We start from the raw sequence: 22,084 nt of genomic DNA, 5'->3' as shown, positions 1-22,084 counted from the left end.
TTGGGCGCCCTGAAGCCTTCTTCACAACAATTGAACCGCTCTCCTTGAAGTTCTTGATGATCCGATAAATCGTTGATTTAGGTGCAATCGTACTGGCAGCAATATCCTTGCCTGTGAAGCCCTTTTTGTGCAAAGCAATGATGATGGCATGTGTTTCCTTGCAGGTAACCATGGATGATAGAGGAAGAACAATGAATGATTACAAGCACCACACTCCTTTTGAAGATTCCAGTCTGTTATAGAACTCAATCAGCATGACAGAGTGATTTCCAGCCTTGTCCTCGTCAACACTCACACCTGTGATAATGAGAGAATCACTGACATGATGTCAGCTGGTCCTTTTGTGGCAGGGCTGAAATGCAGTGGAAATGTTTTTTGGTGATTCAGTTCATTTGCATGGCAAAGAGGGACTTTGCAATTAATTGCAATTCATCTGATCACTCTTCGTAACATTCTGGAGTATATGCAAATTGCCATCATACAAACTGAGGCAGCAGACTTTGTGAAAATTAGTATTTGTGTCATTCTCAAAACTTTTGGCCACGACTATAGGTTTTTCATTCACTCTTTTTCTGGACCTCAATTAGTTGAGATAGACCAAGGGTTGGACGCCTGAAAGCCTGCACACCCAGTACCTCTCTTCCAGTCTGAGTCAGGACCAAGACCGGGAGGGGGGCGAGGGGTCCGAGACCAAGTTGTCACCGTTTCTGTTCGATTTAATTGTTGTTTCCTTTGGTTACCACTGGAGGGCACCCTTATCTAGGTTCCAGGTTACCCTGATCATAACTTATTGGTTTCACCTGCGGTTAATTACCTTCTCTGTGCACCTGGCTGCCTTGCTATTTAGGTTCCTCTGTTGGCCTGCATCTGTGCTTAGGGCTCATGTTTTGTTTAGTGTACTCTTGCCTTGTTTTCTGTCAAGACTTTAAGTAAAAGATCTGGATGTATCCTTATCTCTACTTGCTGTGTTTCTCTGCGCCTGGGTTCGAGTTCGTACTAGCATTATTGTACCACAAGTCAAGACTGAGACCAGAACAATGCAAGTCCAATTCAAGACCACGGTTGTAAATGTGTCAAATCACCATAATAACAGGAACTCAAAATGTCCAGTATTTCTGTGTTCATATTTCAGAAGAACAAATGGATTCTTTAGATATTCAGAATGGTGATGAAATGGATGCGCAGGATAAACAGAGAGACACTCTACACATAATCACTAACCCAAACAGATCTCTAATAGATAAAAAGGCTTAAGTATGTTCCAACTTCCCCCGGTCTCCCCTAACTAAATAGAGAAACAATATCCCCTATTCTTATCTACCAGCCAATCAAGGAAATCCTGACCAGCATCACAAAGTTTGAGGATATTCTTCAACAAAAGTAAAGGACAGTAATGTTACGAGTAAAGTAGAAAGCCCAAGCAGGTTTCAATAGTCGATAAGATATTGTTTCATGAAAGGAGTGTGGATATCTGGCCTGGTGAAGCGGTTTTACGGGCTGACTGAATGACAGCTGCTAATTATTTCATTTTCACTCCGCTGGCCCCAGACTCACTACAACACTGCCTGAGTTACATAGACACAACGGAGACCAGACTCACTACAACACTGCCTGAGTTACATAGACACAACGGCGACCAGACTCACTACAACACTGCCTGAGTTACATAGACACAACGGAGACCAGACTCACTACAACACTGCCTGAGTTACATAGACACAACGGAGACCAGACTCACTACAACACTGCCTGAGTTACATAGACACAACGGAGACCAGACTCACTACAACACTGCCTGAGTTACATAGACACAACGGAGACCAGACTCACTACAACACTGCCTGAGTTACATAGACACAACGGAGACCAGACTCACTACAACACTGCCTGAGTTACATAGACACAACGGAGACCAGACTCACTACAACACTGCCTGAGTTACATAGACACAACGGAGACCAGACTCACTACAACACTGCCTGAGTTACATAGACACAACGGAGACCAGACTCACTACAACACTGCCTGAGTTACATAGACACAACGGAGACCAGACTCACTACAACACTGCCTGAGTTACATAGACACAACGGAGACCAGACTCACTACAACACTGCCTGAGTTACATAGACACAACGGAGAACTCTTCATTTACATCTGCTTATGAAACATTTATTAAACAGACCTGTGATCAATCAATCAACCAATCAATGAGTCGATCAAATCAATCGATTACCTCTGTCCCTTGAAGGTAACTTTGGACCTGTGCAACCTGATCTCTCCTTCCCAGGGCAGGAAGAGACTAACTGACCGCGTGCAGGAGTAGGGAGACGAGCCGCAGTCTGGGTCATTGTGGACCTGTAAAATCAACAGAATAGACTATTTATTCATTTAGAAAACATTTTAGTTAGTTAGTTAATAATAACAAATAAGTAAATACAATAAATAAATACAGAGACATTTAGATCAATGACATTGCTTTCGTACACAAAACATGAACCGAGAAACAAGTGACCAGAGCAAACAAGACCAACAGTTGTAAATCCCCAGGGCATTCCCAAATCATATGAAAAAATGTGCCAGGAGCCCCCCTGAGGGCACAGTCAGCAATTTGGGGATTGTCTAGCTTTCATCTTGAATGGTTAGTGTGGTGTGCAGTTAAACTTTACGAGGTTGCTCGATTCAGTTCATATGTTGGACCAAACTCTGGTCCATCAGGTCACAGTACTACACATGGAGAGGTCTCTCGTCCATGAGGCACGGGAAGGGATTGGTTTATTAGTCATTTTAAGCAGCAGATAATTGAATTTCGAGACCAGTCCCTGTTTACTACTATGAATAACTAATGAGTGGATTGGATGGATAGACCGTTGTGGCCCCCCAGGGGACTCCATATGCACACAAAACGGAACGCAGCTAGAAGTCAAAGAAAAAGGAAGTTCCAGGTAAAGCTGTTTCTTATTCTAGTTTTCTCCTGGAGCGACTTCCTCTCGGTTACTCAGCTTGTTTCAGGAACAAAGTCAAGGTTTGTTGCGGACGGTTGAGATGCATTGTGGGTAATTGCTGTAGCCTAACGGTAATTGACATAAATTAGTCTAGTAATGAGAAGGCTTTCAGTTAATCTTCAGAGCAAATATTACCCTGAGGCCAAGACTGTACTCTTCTACTCTAAGACTGTACTGAGAGCCGATAACCCTTAGAAACACTGTGAGATGAAGAGCAGCTCTGGGAAATGATACATTTCATACAAAGCGCTCACTGTTGAAGCCAAGTTGGGTCTACTATATCAAGTCATAGTCTCTACTTTCCTTTGAAGTCAAGTTGAGCCTTCCATATCAAGCCATACTCCCCACTTTCCTTTAAAGCCAAGTTGAGCCTTCCATATCAAGCCATACTCCCCACTTTCCTTTAAAGCCAAGTTGAGCCTTCCATATCAAGCCATACTCCCCACTTTCCTTTCCAACCCTGTATTCTTTATACACCTACTAGACCAGATATGGATCTGTGATATGCTGCTGAGAGTCATGCTCTATGTTGATTAACATGCAGCAGCATTACCTGTATGAGAATGCTGGCCTGGCTGGTGTCTTCACAGTCTCTCAGCAGAGTGTAGGTACATCTCCCAGGAAAGTGATAGTACAGCCCATCAAACGTCTCGTAGTTATACTGGCCCCACGACCGACACGTCATCTCCCTCTCAAATCCTGGGTTAGGAACTGGACAGACAGACAGACAGACAGACAGACAGACAGACAGACAGACAGACAGACAGACAGACAGACAGACAGACAGACAGACAGACAGACAGACAGACAGACAGACAGACAGACAGACAGACAGACAGACAGACAGACAGACAGGTTGGAGGGTGAATGGGGAATGTGTTGGTAGAACAGTCCATACAATTCCCAATTTATGCTGTCTGTCATCCCCCCACTTCCACCATCTATACCCCACTCCAGATGAAGCTCTGAATAGAAGACAGTTAACCTGTTTGGCATCGTGTTCCAGTAGCTTGGTATAAACTGCAGTCACATGACTCAGGATGGACACACTGACCTCCATTCAGACAAGGAAACAAACAGGGATCTGAAACACAGTCACATTCAGTATCATACAAATGTTATTCACCTTTATACCAAATACACTAACTCTACAGAGAGTTTTATTTCCATGAAGATATTGAAGATTATTTGATGAATTCTCTAATGATAGCAATATAAATTCCTTCTTAACCAAATATATAAACAATCCCACAGTAGAATGAAACCAGCGTTGTGCTGTACCACATGCTGTGTTGCCTGTTCAAGATCAAATACCTGGGAAGTCACAACTTTCCATGACGGCAGCTTTGGAGAAAGTCCCCACCTCCACCTTCCTCCCTCCCCCTCCATTCTTCCCTTTCTCCTCCTCTTCTTCTCCTTCATCTTCTACCCCACCTTTATGTCAGTTCTTCTTCTACCTGACCTTTATGTCAGTTCTTCTTCTACCTGACCTTTATGTCAGTTCTTCTTCTACCTGACCTTTATGTCAGTTCTTCTTCTACCTGACCTTTATGTCAGTTCTTCTTCTACCTGACCTTTATGTCAGTTCTTCTTCTACCTGACCTTTATGTCAGTTCTTCTTCCACCTGACCTTTATGTCAGTTCTTCTTCTACCTGACCTTTATGTCAGTTCTTCTTCTACCTGACCTTTATGTCAGTTCTTCTTCTACCTGACCTTTATGTCAGTTCTTCTTCTACCTGACCTTTATGTCAGTTCTTCTTCTACCTGACCTTTATGTCAGTTCTTCCTCTACCTGACCTTTATGTCAGTTCTTCTTCTACCTGACCTTTATGTCAGTTCTTCTTCTACCTGACCTTTATGTCAGTTCTTCTTCTACCTGACCTTTATGTCAGTTCTTCCTCTACCTGACCTTTATGTCAGTTCTTCCTCCACCTGACCTTTATGTCAGAGCTAAGCCTGAGTGGCTAGCACCAATAGCTGCAGCTCCTAATGTTGCCCTGGCAACATATGGCCAGTGGTCTGAGGAGGGAGGGAAAGAGGGACAGATGGAGAGTGGTGGTAGGACCTGACCCTGTTAACCTGTTAACCCAGCCGTATTAAAAACGTACACATTAGAGATCCCCTTAGACTAAGCTGGGCTGGACGAAAGGGGCTCCGCCTCACCTCTCTTAGTGTCTGTTGTAGAGAGGTGACTCAGGCCAGACAGAGGGGTAATTGTTCTTGGAAAGGATGGGAAGTTTGGGAGAGGGATGTTAACCCTACACAGTTAGACTCTAACATCCTACGGGTGTTCACACAATCTCTTCTGTCCATAAATGGCTTTTCCCACCAAACATATAGTAGCCTACCTGTTGGCCTACGCAGGCCTACTGATGACCTCAGAGCTTCCTTTGAGTCTGAAGATGAATCGACTACAGTTGTGTTGAAGTAGTGGACTGAAGATCTGCCAACTGAAGATGGCTTGATGGATGATAGGTGGAGGGACGAAGAGTTGGATGAAGATGAGTGAACTGAGGAGACATTGGTTGACGTGTTGGCTAGTGATGCATTTGCTGATGATACATTGGTTGACGTGTTGGCTAGTGATGCATTGGCTGATGATACATTGGCTGCTAATGTATCTGCAGTTCTATGAAGTTCCTATGGGGAAAGATTGAAAAGAAAGAACAAGTAAATACAATACAATTATCTTCAACATGCACTCAGAAGAGACAATCATTTCATCCTAGCCGTATGAGCCTGTCCTGACTTGACCAGAGTCCTGCTTGCCAGACCCAGCAGCTGTTTGAAAGAGTCTAGTCCTGACCAAATATATTAAATGTTATCATTTACATATGGAGTGTCTAGTCAGTGTTTGAGAGAGTGAAGAATGGGTTATTCCCAGCAAACCAAAACTAAGCTCTTTGTAACAGAAACTGATTCGCTTTAATTAACAGTGTTAAAGTTTCCTGAGTTTAATAACGAATACAGTGAAGCCTCGATCATCTGGAGAAGCTTGCCATGCTCTCAGGTGACAGATTTAATACTGAGTTGATTAAATGTTTGACATCGAAACGTTTTATAGTACAATTATACGTTTTGGTCTCACAAAATTCCAATAAGATTTACAGTAGGCTACATTCATGCCAAATCAGAGTCTGGAGTGATATGATAAAGAGATACAAAATTCCAGGTAGAAGAATTCTAGAATGAGTAGAAGGGCTGAGAGAACTTTGGCTTCAAATCGATAATCTAAAATGATATGATAAAGAGTTAAAGAATTCCAGGTAAGCAGAATCCTCATGACTAGAGGTGAGAGAAGAGAACTGTCATCCACCCACAATAACAACTACAGAGCACTACACTCTTATAGAAAAAAAGGCTATTGAGAGGTTATTTGAAGTGAGCAATAGTAAAATCTATGCAGTGGTGGAATAAGTACCCAATTGTAATACTTGAGTAAAAGTAAAGATAGTATTTGGTTTTAAGTATACTTAAGTATCAAAAGTAAATGTAATTGCTAAAATATACATGAGTATTAAAAGTAAAAGTATAAATATTTTCTAATTTCTTATATTAAGCAAACCAGACGGCATAATTTTATTTTGTTTATACAGATAGCCAGGGGCACACTCCAACACTCAGGCATCATTTATGAATGAAGCATTTGTGTTAGTGAACTTAACAATTTTCCGGTCCTGCTAGCCATTAAAAATGTAAGGAGTACTTTTGGGTGTCAGGGAAAATGTATGGAGTAAAAAAGTACATGATTTCCTTTAGGAATGTAGTGAAGTAAAAGTAAAAGTTGTAAAATATATATATACAGTAAAAAGTACAGATACTCCAAAAAAACGACTTAAGTAGTACTTTAAAGTATTTTCACTTAAGTACTTGACACCACTGAATCTGAGTAGCACTGTTTCTACTCAAAGAGCAGTTGTCTTGGAGATAGTTTTCTTTAGGTATTATGCTGTCTGAATGGTTGTAAAGAACTTTCTTGCTAAAGGGGTAGTGGATGTTGCTGTCACGTTGCGACTCCCTAACCAGGCTCTAAGTGTTGGGTGTTCTCCCACTTGAGTTAGACCACAATATGACAGAGTTTGGTCACTCTAGACAGGTTTGCGCCTGGGCTGGAAGGCAGTTAGATTTGGGTATGTCATTTTAGGTGGAAATTGAAAAAAAAGGGTCTGATCCTTAAGAGGTTTTAACAGTTTAAGAATGATCAAAGTTAGTCAGGGAAGGAGTCAGTCTGTCCTTTCTGCCCCAGAATGTGGCGTTCCCTCCTATAAATTCTAACCCAGTCGCTGTAGATGCAGCACATAGGCTTATTATTCCACCCTGGAACTCAGGACTCCACCACCTGTGTTACCAATCCTCCACCTCTACCCGGTCCCCAGCCTCAGCTTCTACCCAGCCTCCACCTCTACCCCATCCCCAGCCTCAGCTTCTACCCAGCCTCCACCTCTACCCCATCCCCAGCCTCAGCTTCTACCCAGCCTCCACCTCTACCCCACCCCCAGCCTCAGCTTCTACCCATTCTCCACCTCTACCCCGTCTCCAGCCTCAGCTTCTACCCAGCCTCCACCTCTACCCCATCCCCAGACTCAGCTTCTACCCAGCCTCCACCTCTACCCCGTCCCCAGGCTCAGCTTCTCCCCAGATCCACCTCTACCCCATCCCCAGCCTCAGCTTCTACCCAGCCTCCACCTCTACCCCATCGCCAGCCTCAGCTTCTACCCAGCCTCAACCTCTACCCCATCCCCAGCCTCAGCTTCTACCCAGCCTCCACCTCTACCTCGTCCCCAGCCTCAGCTTCTACCCAGTCTCCACCTCTACCCTGTCCCCAGCCTCAGCTTCTACCCAGCCTCCATCTCTACCCCATCGCCAGCCTCAGCTTCTACCCAGCCTCCACCTCTACCCCGTCCCCAGCCTCAGCTTCTACCCAGCCTCAGCTTCTACCCAGCCTCCACCTCTACCCAGCCTCAGTCTCCACCTCAGCTTCTACCCAGCCTCCACCTCTACCCCATCCCCAGCCTCAGCTTCTCCCCAGCCTTCACCTCTACCCCGTCCCCAGCCTCAGCTTCCACCCAGCCTCCACCTCTACCCCATCCCCAGCCTCAGCTTCTACCCAGCCCCTACCTCTACCCCATCCCCAGCCTCAGCTTCTACCCAGCCTCCACCTCCACCCCGTCGCCAGCCTCAGCTTCTACCCAGCTTCCACCTCTACCCCGTCGCCAGACTCAGCTTCTACCCAGACTCCACCTCTACCCCATCCCCAGCCTCAGCTTCTACCCAGCCTCCACCTCTACCCCACCCCAGCCTCAGCTTCTACCCAGCCTTCACCTCTACCCCGTCCCCAGCCTCAGCTTCTCCCCAGCCTCCACCTCTACCCCACCCCCAGCCTCAGCTTCTACCCAGCCTCCACCTCTACCCCACCCCCAGCCTCAGCTTCTACCCAGCCTCCACCTCTATCCCATTCCCAGCCTCAGCTTCTACCCAGCCTTCACCTCTACCCCGTCTCCAGCCTCAGCTTCTACCCAGCCTCCACCTCTACCCCATCCCCAGACTCAGCTTCTACCCAGCCTCCACCTCTACCCCATCCCCAGCCTCAGCTTCTACCCAGCCTCCACCTCTACCCCATAGCCAGCCTCAGCTTCTACCCAGCCTCAACCTCTACCCCATCCCCAGCCTCAGCTTCTCCCCAGCCTCCACCTCTACCCTGTCCCCAGCCTCAGCTTCTCCCCAGCCTCCACCTCTACCCCATCCCCAGCCTCAGCTTCTACCCAGCCTCCACCTCTACCCCATCCCCAGCCTCAGCTTCTACCCAGCCTCCACCTCTACCCCATCCCCAGCCTCAGCTTCTACCCAGCCTCCACCTCTATCCCATCCCCAGCCTCAGCTTCTACCCAGCCTCCACCTCTACCCCGTCTCCAGCCTCAGCTTCTCCCCAGCCCCCACCTCTACCCCATCCCCAGACTCAGCTTCTACCCAGCCTCCACCTCTACCCCGTCCCCAGCCTCAGCTTCTACCTAGCCTCCACCTCTACCCCGTCCCCAGTCTCAGCTTCTCCCCAGCCTCCACCTCTACACCATCCCGACTCAGCTTCTCCCCAGCCTCAGCCCCAGCCTCCATCTCTACCCCTATCCCCAAATCCAGCCTCCACCCCATCCCTATCCCCAGCTCCAGCCTCCACCTCTACCCCAGCCCCAGCTTCTACCCAGCCTCATTCCCAGCCCAGACACCTGAGCCCTCCAACCTCTGCTTTCATCTCCCAGACCAGACCAGACCAGACCAGGGACAAAGGCACAGAGAGAGAGGAGAGAGGAGAGAGGAGAGAGGAGAGAGGAGGGAGGAGAGAGGAGAGAGGAGAGAGGAGAGAGGAGAGAGGAGGGGCTGAGCTGCGTCTGCATTATTAACCATTGATTATTAGGACCGTCATTGTGAACAGAGAGCTGAGTGAGAATTACTGATCGTACAACAGCAGATGTATCTGTCCCTTTGTAATGACTCTCAACAACATGCAGTTATCATGTTGCACCTCAATGATGGAACACGTAATGTCAGCAAACTGAAACAATGCTGATTAGGACAGGAACTACAGATTATAGAACAGATAGAACTGCTGCATGTTAGGCTCTTGGGATGTAGCTGGGTTTGGATTGAAAAGAAATGGTCTTTAGGACCAAGGGACAGTATGAGACCTGTGTGACCCCAGCTAGTGTGAGTTTTCTACATTGTTTACTAACCTATATAGAAGCCTAAACTATGGTTTCTCACAGAGAAACACTGTTATGGAAGATATTTTCTAATGGGAGTAGTTTGCAGATATGGGTAAGACATCTTGTGCCTCTAATGAAGTGTACAGATCATGAACAAATTGCATGCGTTTTGTTCTACTTGACCATAGGTACACTACTAATGTTACAACGTAAAGAAATGCAATTTTATATAAAACAAACAGGTAATACATATAGAAACATATTTTAACATATTTCCTCCAATTTAATCTAATGCACAGACACTACAAAACGAGCTTGGGGTCTTTATGTACTGAAAGAAATCCAGGTATAAGTTCTGTATTTTTCTGGGAATGAAAAGCTCAGGGTCATGAGTTGTGATTTCTGGTGTCTGTGCCTGACATATTTAACGTGCTCTATCAATGCTGCGTTTCAAAACAGCGGCTCCGCTCTCCTACCTGTCCTCTTTGGGAAGCGGTATCCCATTTCGCCAGCATTATACTGCTGCTTTTGCTGTTGGGAGAAAGAGAGAACAAGGAAAGGTTTGTTCCTAGCAGGTAATCAGCACTTGTGTTGGTCAGGAAAAAGAACCACTGCGCAAAAAGACTAGGACCTTTTCTCTGACATCAACAGAATACGAGGCTGAAAATGACTACTGTGTGACTACAACTCAGACAATAAACACAACACTCAATACATTCGCAATGAAAATCATCTTCAAAAATGACAGTGTAATAACGTCTTCATATAACATAATAATAATACATCATTTTACAAATGAATGATACATGATTTATGAAACTCACTTAACATGCCAGTGTGTTATATTCACCGCGTCTATGCCCCACGAAATATGCGCTGAAATAAATGAGTAAAACAATTAAGGGAAGTGATGAGTGATCAAAATGATTAAAAGGAAAAATAAAACATTTCTGAATAAATCAATAATACGAAATCAGAATATCAGAATGTGACAACAATCACCGACAAAGTACAGTTCTACACATATAACAGGTGCGCAAAAATAGCGTCCATAGTAGTGAATTACAATATTCCGCATCTATGATATAGAAAACAACTGGCTGGTTGTATTCCTGCAACAACAACAAAAAAAGTAATGTAAATGAATGATTAAATGGTAAGAAACGAAAAAAAAATACTTAACGAATAAATCAAAATATATAAACATGAATAGTCTATGTAGTTTATTCAAATAGTAGGACAGTAGGCTAAGCCAATTCAATAATGAACACGGGACTTACCTTGATAAATAAGAATAAAATAGAACGATAAAAAATGCAAAAATCTTTTCCTGCTCAAAATTAAATTAGGATCCATTCGTGATTCATACAACCCACGGTCAGTGGAATCGTTTTCTCCCCTGCCAGGTAAAATGGAATTTAGCTGCACCATCGATACATTTTTTCTGATACCATGTGGATAATTTCCTCCTCACAGATTTCCTCTCCTTCTCTCTCTTTTTCCATTCGGGTTATTCCGGAGGAGCATCCTTGCTCCTTGGATAGGCACCAGCCGCTCCGCCTATTTGCATAATATATGCAAGGATGGCAGGTAAACTGGAGGCGCGAGGACAGAGATGACCCGGGTTCTGATGTGGTGCAATATTTCCACTTAGGTGGACATGTTTTGTAAACCACTTTAACATCCAGTGGGAAAGTATGGTTAAATGTGCTTCTAATTGTGATTTTTCATAGATCGCCTATAGGGCCCAGGCTATAAATTCAGTATGCCTAATTTTGGAAAAGTAAACATTCAACAAATCAAAAATAATTTGTATCACAAACCATAGGAACGTGTTTTTGTTTTAAATCGAGGCTAAATGTGTTTCTAAATGTTACATGTAATTAAGGCACTTGACATTTGATTTTACACCTGATGGTGTTGCACATCTGAAACGTCTACAGGTATTCCTACCGGTAGACACTCATCTACTGCCTCGACAGCGCCCTCATGTGTTCCATATGTCAGTCTATTATATTACTACTGGACAACATGCAGAGGGAGAGAGAGTTAGAGAGAGCGATAGACAGAGAGAGAGAGGGGGAAGGGGAGATAGAGGGGGAGAGAGATAGAGAGAGGGGGAGAGATTGGAAGAGAAGGGGGAGAGGGAGAGAGAGAGGTAGATAGGGGGGAGAGAGTGGGAGAGAAATTGAATTGTACATTGCAAAACAAAAATCCATCAATCAGATTTCATTTGAACATACTTTTTACAAAGCTTTAGTAAAACGGGGACCTGAAAACCCTAAAGAGCCAGCCTCAACATGGACCTGAACACCCTAAAGAGCCAGCCTCAACATGGACCTGAACACCCTAAAGAGCCAGCCTCAACATGGACCTGAACACTCTAAAGAGCCAGCCTCAACATGGACCTGAACACCCTAAAGAGCCAGCCTCAACATGGACCTGAACACTCTAAAGAGCCAGTCTCAACATGGACCTGAACACTCTAAAGAGCCAGCCTCAACATGGACCTGAACACCCTAAAGAGCCAGCCTCAACATGGACCTGAACACTCTAAAGAGCCAGCCTCAACATGGACCTGAACACCCTAAAGAGCCAGCCTCAACATGGACCTGAACACCCTAAAGAGCCAGCCTCAACATGGACCTGAACACCCTAAAGAGCCAGCCTCAACATGGACCTGAACACCCTAAAGAGCCAGCCTCAACATGGACCTGAACACCCTAAAGAGCCAGCCTCAACATGGACCTGAACACTCTAAAGAGCCAGCCTCAACATGGACCTGAACACCCTAAAGAGCCAGCCTCAACATGGACCTGAACACCCTAAAGAGCCAGCCTCAACATGGACCTGAACACCCTAAAGAGCCAGCCTCAACATGGACCTGAACACTCTAAAGAGCCAGCCTCAACATGGACCTGAACACCCTAAAGAGCCAGCCTCAACATGGACCTGAACACTCTAAAGAGCCAGCCTCAACATGGACCTGAACACCCTAAAGAGCCAGCCTCAACATGGACCTGAACACTCTAAAGAGCCAGCCTCAACATGGACCTGAACACCCTAAAGAGCCAGCCTCAACATGGACCTGAACACTCTAAAGAGCCAGCCTCAACACAGACCTGAACACTCTAAAGAGCCAGCCTCAACACGGACCTGAACACCCTAAAGAGCCAGCCTCAACATGGACCTGAACACTAAAGAGCCAGTCTAGGGTAACAGTGGAGAAAAAACCTATAGGAAGAAAGAAACCTTGAGAGGAACTAGACCCTAGGGAAGGAACCAATCCTCTTCTCTCTCTGGCTAGCCAGGCAAGTTCAGAGGTAGTAATCCCGCCAAGGTTGGGCAATTGTTCAAATGAAACTCAATACCCAATGAGTAAAACATTAAGAATGTGGAGTAGTGGTGGTCTGGTGGCCATGATCTCAAGTGTAGGATTTGAATGTGAATCGGATGCTTCTCACACAGAGGGCTCTGGTTACAGAGAGAGGAAGTGGGCCTATGTGTGACTGACTCTCACAGAGAGAAGAGGGCTTTGACCAAATCCCCTCAGAGAGTTCCTGGGGCGCTCCCATGTCCCACGGCCGCTTTGTGCCATTCCACCATTGTGTGTCTAGTTTCATCAGTTGTAAGGAGACGTGAGCATAGGGAGGAGGAAACTGTGGACAGGGGGAGCAGGGGGACAGACAGGCGGAGGGGACAGAGGCTTTGTTACGTCAGATTAGAAACTTTATGATGGAGATGAACATCAACACACACAAACCAGATTCCCTTCCCTCCCCCGCTCTCTCTCTCACACTCCCTTCCCTCTCTAGCCCTCTCCCTCTCTCTAGCCCTCTCCTTCCCTCTCTAGCCATCTCCCTCTCTCTAGCCCTCTCCCTCTCTCTAGCCCTCTCCCTCTCTAGCCCTCTCCTTCCCTCTCTAGCCATCTCCCTCTCTCTAGCCCTCTCCCTCTCTCTAGCCCTCTCCATCTCTCTAGCCCTCTCCTTCCCTCTCTAGCCATCTCCCTCTCTCTAGCCCTCTCCCTCTCTCTAGCCCTCTCCCTCTCTCTAGCCCTCTCCCTCTCTCTAGCCCTCTCCTTCCCTCTCTAGCCATCTCCCTCTCTCTAGCCCTCTCCCTCTCTCTAGCCCTCTCCATCTCTCTAGCCCTCTCCTTCCCTCTCTAGCCATCTCCCTCTCTCTAGCCCTCTCCCTCTCTCTAGCCCTCTCCCTCTCTCTAGCCCTCTCCCTCTCTCTAGCCCTCTCCTTCCCTCTCTAGCCATCTCCCTCTCTCTAGCCCTCTCCCTCTCTCTAGCCCTCTCCCTCTCTCTAGCCCTCTCCTTCCCTCTCTAGCCATCTCCCTCTCTCTAGCCCTCTCCCTCTCTCTAGCCCTCTCCATCTCTCTAGCCCTCTCCTTTCCTCTCCTTCCCTCTCCATCTCTCTCTCTCATATAAGGGGGCTGAAGGCATCCCCCCGTAGTGGGTGTGGTTTCATCCCTCCCTGTGTGCTACAGGCTTTTGTTATCTCCCCTGGCCCTGCTGAAAGCCTGGCGCCCGCTTTGTGCCCACTATGCAATGAGCAGAGTAGTTCACTCAGGTTGGTTATGATGAACCTGACTCTACAGTGGTGAGAGTAGAGAATTCACTCAGGTTGGTTATGATGAACCTGACTCTACAGCGGTGAGAGTAGAGAGTTCACTCAGGTTGGTTATGATGAACCTGACTCACAATGGTGAGAGTAGAGTTCACTCAGGTTGGTTATGATGAACCTGACTCTACAATGGTGAGAGTAGAGTTCACTTAGGTTGGTTATGATGAACCTGACTACAATGGTGAGAGTAGAGTTCACTCAGGTTGGTTATGATGAACCTGACTACAATGGTGAGAGTTGAGTTCACTCAGGTTGGTTATGATGAACCTGACTACAATGGTGAGCGTAGAGTTCACTCAGGTTGGTTATGATGAACCTGACTCTACAATGGTGAGAGTAGAGTTCACTCAGGTTGGTTATGATGAACCTGACTCTACAATGGTGAGCGTAGAGTTCACTCAGGTTGGTTATGATGAACCTGACTACAATGGTGAGCGTAGAGTTCACTCAGGTTGGTTATGATGAACCTGACTCTACAATGGTGAGAGTAGAGTTCACTCAGGTTGGTTATGATGAACCTGACTCTACAATGGTGAGCGTAGAGTTCACTCAGGTTGGTTATGATGAACCTGACTCTACAATGGTGAGAGTAGAGTTCACTCAGATGGTTATAGGACCTTGGCCCAACACAAGACCCAACTCCAGCAGAAGTTAAAGGACCTCATCAGCCCAACACAAGACCCAACTCCAGCAGAAGTTAAAGGACCTCATCAGCCCAACACAAGACCCAACTCCATCAGAAGTTAAAGGACCTCATCAGCCCAACACAAGACCCAACTCCAGCAGAAGTTAAAGGACCTCATCAGCCCAACACAAGACCCAACTCCATCAGAAGTTAAAGGACCTCACACTTTTGTTTAACCGTTTTATTTTCCTATGTACAATGGAACCTAGAAGATGTAACATCATAGAAGGTTAAATAGTCATTTAGAAACAATATTATATACACATTTCAAAAAAATCAGAGGGAACAGTTTGTCATCACCTATGTACATACAGATTGTTGTGCTCTTGATGGCATGGTAGAATTAACTTGACAATGGAGAATGAAGTGCTACTACTTTTAACTTTATATCAATACAGAAGCATGGGGAAATAACAGGGTGCACGCAGGCACACGTCAAAACAGGAACATACAGCTCATTTGCATATCAGTGACCTTCAACCCTGAGAGGCTGATACTATTGGCTGGGAGTTCTCGACTATTATGTTAAAGCTGTACAGCTCCATACACGACACAGGTCAGAGAAAAACATTAAAAACCATGACAAGTGAGGTGACTAAGTTAATTTTGACACTAAATTATTTCAGCCTAGTCTAAACTAACTTCCGTTGAGCTCTCTATAGGAGTTGGTTTCCACAGGTCTTACTCACTGCCTAGAAAAATCAGCTAATTCATCAACAACAACGTGGTACATGTATATATTCAATCATTTGTTCCTCAAGGGCATGTCCTCTTTTAAAAGGGAGAATCCGCATTTTCCAATTTTCACTTAGTCATCAGTTTGCATTGATGTCAATGGGAATATTTAACTAAAATGGAAGTCAGGACTAAAAAGGGTGCTACAGTTTGGGTCGGTTTACTCAGACAAAAGGTTAAGCCACTTCTAAAAAGCATTCTCAGTTGAGAATTTTTTTAGTTAAAAGTGCTTTTCAGTCCAGGAATAAGTTTCATCTGGGTCTGGGAAACCTCCCCCTGTACGTCCAACCCATAAAACCCGTCCTAAAGCCAAATAGTTCAGACCAACCCTTGAGGTCAGTGTGATGATTATAAAAACAAAACATTTAGCTGAAGCAAAGCTTAGCAGCACTAATCAGTATGTAAAGCACATCATTCATATAAAAACAGTATTATCATCATCAGGTCAATATTTATATTCATCAGGTTTAGGCCAAATATATTCATCTGGACTATCAAAACAAACACACCACATTTTACATATTTTCAGTTTGAATCAGAACTTCCTTTTGAAACAGCTCATGACTTTATTTATCCTAACCCAATGTTATCCTAATATGCTGCTTCCGTTCTCCAAAGGGATTTGCTTTTGTTTGGTAATTTAGTGAAAAGTAAGTTGTTGATATGCAAACACTGTTGTACCAACCTTTCTAAAACAGGAGAACAATACAGCTGCCTGCCAGACTGTCAACTAACACAGCAGGAGACAGAAACATGAACGTGATAAAAAAACATCACAGGTCTGATATAGATTAAACACTAAAGGTCCATTTACAAAGACAATCCAGGGCCGTATATTTATAAAGCATCTCATAGTAGACCTGCGATCTACAGTGGGATCAGTTTTGCCTTTCAGATCAGAACCATGGACATGGGGGGGGGAAGAAATCGATCTGATCCTAGATTATAATGAATAAGATTACATGGACATGGGGGGAGATCTGATCCTAGATTATAATGAATAACATTACATGGACATGGGGGGAGATCTGATCCTAGATTATAATGAATAAGATTACATGGACATGGGGGGGGGTCTGATCCTAGATTATAATGAATAAGATTACATGGACATGGGGGGGGGGGTCTGATCCTAGATTATAATAAAATTACATGGACATGGGGGGGGGATCTGATCCTAGATTATAATGAATAAGAGTACATGGACATGGGGGGGGTCTGATCCTAGATTATAATGAATAAGATTACATGGACATGGGGGGGGGGATCTGATCCTAGATTATAATGAATAAGAGTACATGGACATGGGGGGGGGTCTGATCCTAGATTATAATGAATAAGATTACATGGACATGGGGGGGGGGTCTGATCCTAGATTATAATGAATAAGAGTACATGGACATGGGGGGGGGTCTGATCCTAGATTATAATGAATAAGATTACATGGACATGGGGGGGGGGGGGTCTGATCCTAGATTATAATGAATAAGAGTACATGGACATGGGGGGGGGATCTGATCCTAGATTATAATGAATAAGAGTACATGGACATGGGGGGGGGTCTGATCCTAGATTATAATGAATAAGATTACATGGACATGGGGTGGGATCTGATCCTAGATTATAATGAATAAGATTACATGGACATGGGGGGGGGGGGGGGGGGGTCTGATCCTAGATTATAATGAATAAGATTACATGGACATGGGGGGGTCTGATCCTAGATCAGCGCTTCTACTCAGATGCTTTATGAATACAGGGCCAAAACACTAGCTACCTCATCATTACTGTAGAAGGCACAGATCCAGAGAGAAAGAGAGACCCATCTGGTGTCAAATAGGTACCATCTCATTAAGGAACTACATACCCTACATTTTAAAACTACACACTGATAAAATGTGTTTGTCACCATCCCCCCCAGTTGTAAACAGTTTATCAACCATTCCGTGCAGTGTCAGCCAGGGATGAAGTGGTAACAAAAGGATCCTCTAGGTTATTCTATTACTAATGCACTGTAATACATCTGGAAATGCTGCTCACAAAATAAAAAGGTGTTTAAACAATATTTACTCTGTGGACTAAATCCCTGGAGCCTATTTCCAGTCCCCAGCACCACTGAAACAATGATACACAGAACACATAGGGGGGAGGGGAGAGACATATCATTGACCCAGTTTATCTTTAATTTATTTATTTGTTTGTGTGGTGTGTGTCCTGTAGGATAGCGTCCCCATACAGTGTGTGTGTCTTTAGTGGTGTTCTGTTATCTGGGCCGGTGGTTGGCCAACAGGAAGTCCTTGTCTTTGCAGGTAAGGCAGAGTTTAAGGTTCCGGAGAGATCCCCCGGCGCAGAAGAACGCCCAGAGACCCACGAGGAACACGATGATATAGGTGGGAACCAGGCTGCCCACGTACTGAGGGTTCTGGAATGTCTAGGAGAGAAATAACAAAGACTGATGAGTTATGGATCTCTGGGGGAAATTCATACAGAAGGTTCTGGTTCAGGAACCTCTGGGAGAAAAAATACTGAGGGTTCTAGAACGTCTGGGGAGAGACATGACAACAAAGGCTGAGTTAAGGACCTTTGGGGACATGTTTTGTCCCATTTGAAGTGCTGCGGTGAAGAACAGGAATCAGTGGAGGAGCCTTTGTGACATTATGTCCCAATGGGGATGAAGACGTTACTGAGTAAGTAAAAGTACTAGGCTGTTGTCCTGTAAGACTACTGCCAACACACATTTACTTCTGAGTATTTATTCATCAACCCATCAGTCAAGTCCACCTACTGCATGAACACATTGATCTACTGTATCTGTCTATCCATCCAGCCATCCTTTCTGTCTCTTTTCTGACTTACCAGACAGGAGACGAGGAGGTGGCTGATGACGACCACAGCCAGAGACCACCAGTGTTGTTTCTCACAGGAATCAAAGAACACCACCCCCCAGAACATGTGGAGCAGGATGATGGCCATGGTCATGAAGGCTATAGAGGAGACAGAGACAGAGTTAGCCTCAGGACGATGGCCATGGTCATGAAGGCTATAGGGGAGACAGAGACAGAGTAAGCCTCAGGATGATGGCCATGGTCATGAAGGCTATAGGGGAGACAGAGACAGAGTTAGCCTCAGGACGATGGTCATGAAGGCTATAGGGGAGACAGAGACAGAGTAAGCCTCAGGACGATGGCCATGGTCATGAAGGCTATAGGGGAGACAGAGACAGAGTAAGCCTCAGGACGATGGCCATGGAGGCTATAGGGGAGACAGAGACAGAGTAAGCCTCAGGATGATGGCCATGGTCATGAAGGCTATAGGGGAGACAGAGACAGAGTTAGCCTCAGGACGATGGTCATGAAGGCTATAGGGGAGACAGAGACAGAGTAAGCCTCAGGATGATGGCCATGGTCATGAAGGCTATAGGGGAGACAGAGACAGAGTAAGCCTCAGGACGATGGCCATGGTCATGAAGGCTATAGGGGAGACAGAGACAGAGTTAGCCTCAGGACGATGGTCATGAAGGCTTTAGAGGAGACAGAGACAGAGTTAGCCTCAGGACGATGGTCATGGTCATGAAGGCTTTAGAGGAGACAGAGACAGAGTTAGCCTCAGGATGATGGCCATGGTCATGAAGGCTATAGGGGAGACAGAGACAGAGTTAGCTTCAGGATGATGGCCATGAAGGCTATAGGGGAGACAGAGTTAGCCTCAGGACAATCAGAAAAATGACAACTAGGCCTCCCTGGTGGTGCAAGTGTCTAACACAGAACCCAAACCGGCTGCGCGCGTGCGCCATCATGCATAAATGTATTTTGTCCCCCCACACCAAACGCGATCATGACACGCAGGTTAAAATATCAAAACAAACTCTGAACCAATTAATTTGGGGACAGGTCGAAAAGCATTAAACATTTATGGCAATTTAGCTAGCTAGCTAATTTGTTCTACTTAGCTAGCTTGCTGTTGCTAGCTAATTTATCCTGGGATATAAACATTGAGTTGTTATTTTACCTGAAATGCACAAGGTCCTCTACTCCGATAATCCACACATAAAACAGTCAACCGAATCGTTTCTAGTCATCTCTCCTCCTTCCAGGCTTTTTCTTCTCTGGACGTTATTTTGCGAATTGACACTTTCATAAATTAGGTGCATTACCGCCACCGACCTCGTTCGTCTTTCAGTCACCCACGTGGGTATAACCAATGAGGAGATGGAACTTGGGTACCTGCTTCTATAAACCAATGTGGAGATGGGAGAGGCAGGACTTGCAGCGCGAACTGCGTCAGAAATAGAAAGGACTTCTATTTTAGCCCTTGGCAACGCAGACGCTCGTTGGGGTGCGCGAGCAGTGTGGGTGCAATAATTGAATAATCTAGATTTCTATACTTATTTTGCAACGCGCGCACACGCGATGCAAGCGGTGTAGTCAGGGTATTTGGCACTGCATTGCAGTGCTTGAGGTGTCACTACAGACCCGAGTTTGATCCCAGGCTGTGTCACAACCGGCCATGACCGGGAGTCCCATAGGGCAGCGCACAATTGGCCCAGCGTCGTCCGGGTTATGGGAGGGTTTGGCCGGGGGGGGCTTTACTTGGCTCATCGCGCTCTAGCGACTTCTTGTGGCGTGCCGGGCGCCTGCAGGCTGACTTCGGTCGTCAGTTGAACTGCGTTTCCTCCGACACATTGGAGCGGCTGGCTTCCGGGTTAAGTGGGCGTGTATTAAGAAGCACGGTTTGGTGGGTCATGTTTCGGAGGACACATGTCTCGACATTCGCCTCTCCCGAGCCCGTTGGGGAGTTGCAGCAATGAGGCAAGATCAAAATTGGATCTCACGAAATTGGGGAGAAAAAGGGGGTAAAATACAAAAATAAATGACTACTTTCAGGAAAGTTAGTGAAATAAAACATGTCTTCCCGTGTGGTTTCAGATTATTAAGTACATTTTAAAACATGGGAGACTCATACAGTACCTGAGGACAGGAAGTAGTGTTGGGAGTCTCCATGGATACCAATGGTGCCGGGGCCAACAGAATCGGCCAGGATATTGACCATTGAGAACGCTCCACTCATGAAGCCGAACCCCAGTCCAGACACTGGGGGGGAAAAAAACAGAGAGACACTATCAGACACTGGGGGGAAAAAAAACCAGAGAGACACTATCAGACACTGGGGGGAAAAAAAACCAGAGAGACACTATCAGACACTGGGGGGAAAAAAAACCAGAGAGACACTACCAGACACTGGGGGGGAAAAAAACCAGAGAGACACTACCAGACACTGGGGGGAAAAAAACCAGAGAGACACTATCAGACACTGGGGGAAAAAAAACAGAGAGACACTATCAGACACTGGGGGGAAAAAACCAGAGAGACACTATCAGACACTAGGGAAAACCAGACAACAGGGAAAGATGTAAGGGCACTCTATGGTCTAAAATAACAGCTATGTGGGTTTTATTGTAATGTAATATGAACCATGATAACTAACTTCTACCACAGAGAGAAAGGCAAGGGCCTATATAACTCTGCCTCAAAGCTAATATCCCCCATCTGCTTCCATTCATAATCTCTAATATCTTCCATCTGCTTCCATTCATAATCTCTAATATCTTCCCTATGCTTCTATTCATAATGTTATGCACAAGGTAATTTTCTGTCTTCCTCCACATACCATAGGCTAGTTGCCGTATGGAGATCGGCATCGTTTCCTCTGCACTCAACATGAGCAAGCCTTCGTTTGCCTTCCTGTAAAACAAAGAAATAGCACAACAATCAAACTACAGTATCAAATATAGTAGCACCAAACCCACCCTTAATTATACTACAGTTTCGACGTTTCTTTAACATCTAAAGACAAAGAAAACAGTCAAACAATCATCAAATCCCAGTGTCCATCCACTATCATTATGTGTCCAAGTTTCTCTTACAACAAAATCTATGAATCTGTCAGCTACTGGAATATACAGCGCCTTCAGAAAGTATTCATACCCCTTGACTTATTCCACATTTTGTTGTGTTACAGCCTGAATTCATAATTGATTAAAAAAAAAAAAAAATTGATTCTCACCCATCTACACACAATACCCCAAAATAACAAAATGAAAAAGATGTTTCTAGATATATTTGCAAATGTATAGAAAATTAAAATACAGAAATATCTCATTTACATAAGTATTCAAACCCCTGAGTGAATACTTTGTAGAAGCACCGTTGGCAGTGATTTACAGCTGTGAGTGTTTCTGGGTAAGTCTCTAAGAGCTTTACGCACCTGTGCCCATTATTATTTTCAAAATGCTTCCAAGCTCTGTCAGATTGGTTGCTGATCATTGCTACATA

General features: G+C 45.3%; 2 protein-coding genes across 3 annotated transcripts in view; both read right to left on the bottom strand.

Moving 5' to 3' along the window:
- The window catches only part of otog (otogelin), a 111,938-nt gene extending 102,821 nt beyond the window's left edge, over nucleotides 1-9,117 (bottom strand). The window contains exons 1-5 of the mRNA XM_082957550.1: nucleotides 9,032-9,117; nucleotides 5,377-5,516; nucleotides 3,991-4,089; nucleotides 3,559-3,716; nucleotides 2,237-2,358 (exon numbers count right to left, since the gene is read on the bottom strand). Of these exons, the coding sequence (XP_082813676.1) occupies nucleotides 2,237-2,358; nucleotides 3,559-3,716; nucleotides 3,991-4,089; nucleotides 5,377-5,516; nucleotides 9,032-9,117 (605 nt within the window). The remainder of the gene's footprint in view (nucleotides 1-2,236; nucleotides 2,359-3,558; nucleotides 3,717-3,990; nucleotides 4,090-5,376; nucleotides 5,517-9,031) is intronic.
- A 6,066-nt stretch (nucleotides 9,118-15,183) lies between these two features.
- LOC106562852 (gamma-secretase subunit Aph-1b) overlaps nucleotides 15,184-22,084 on the bottom strand; it is a 74,723-nt gene continuing 67,822 nt past the window's right edge. For both annotated transcript variants that reach the window (XM_045689682.2, XM_045689683.2), the window contains 4 exons: nucleotides 21,420-21,493; nucleotides 20,720-20,842; nucleotides 18,609-18,736; nucleotides 15,184-18,183 (listed from right to left, as the gene is read on the bottom strand). In XM_045689682.2, the coding sequence (XP_045545638.1) occupies nucleotides 18,016-18,183; nucleotides 18,609-18,736; nucleotides 20,720-20,842; nucleotides 21,420-21,493 (493 nt within the window). In that variant the 3' untranslated portion in view covers nucleotides 15,184-18,015. The remainder of the gene's footprint in view (nucleotides 18,184-18,608; nucleotides 18,737-20,719; nucleotides 20,843-21,419; nucleotides 21,494-22,084) is intronic.

The sequence above is a fragment of the Salmo salar genome, chromosome 11 (assembly GCF_965601325.2).
Source record: "Salmo salar chromosome 11, fSalSal1, whole genome shotgun sequence".
Classification (NCBI taxonomy): Eukaryota; Metazoa; Chordata; class Actinopteri; order Salmoniformes; family Salmonidae; genus Salmo; species Salmo salar.
This window is presented reverse-complemented; position numbering and strand designations above follow the sequence as displayed.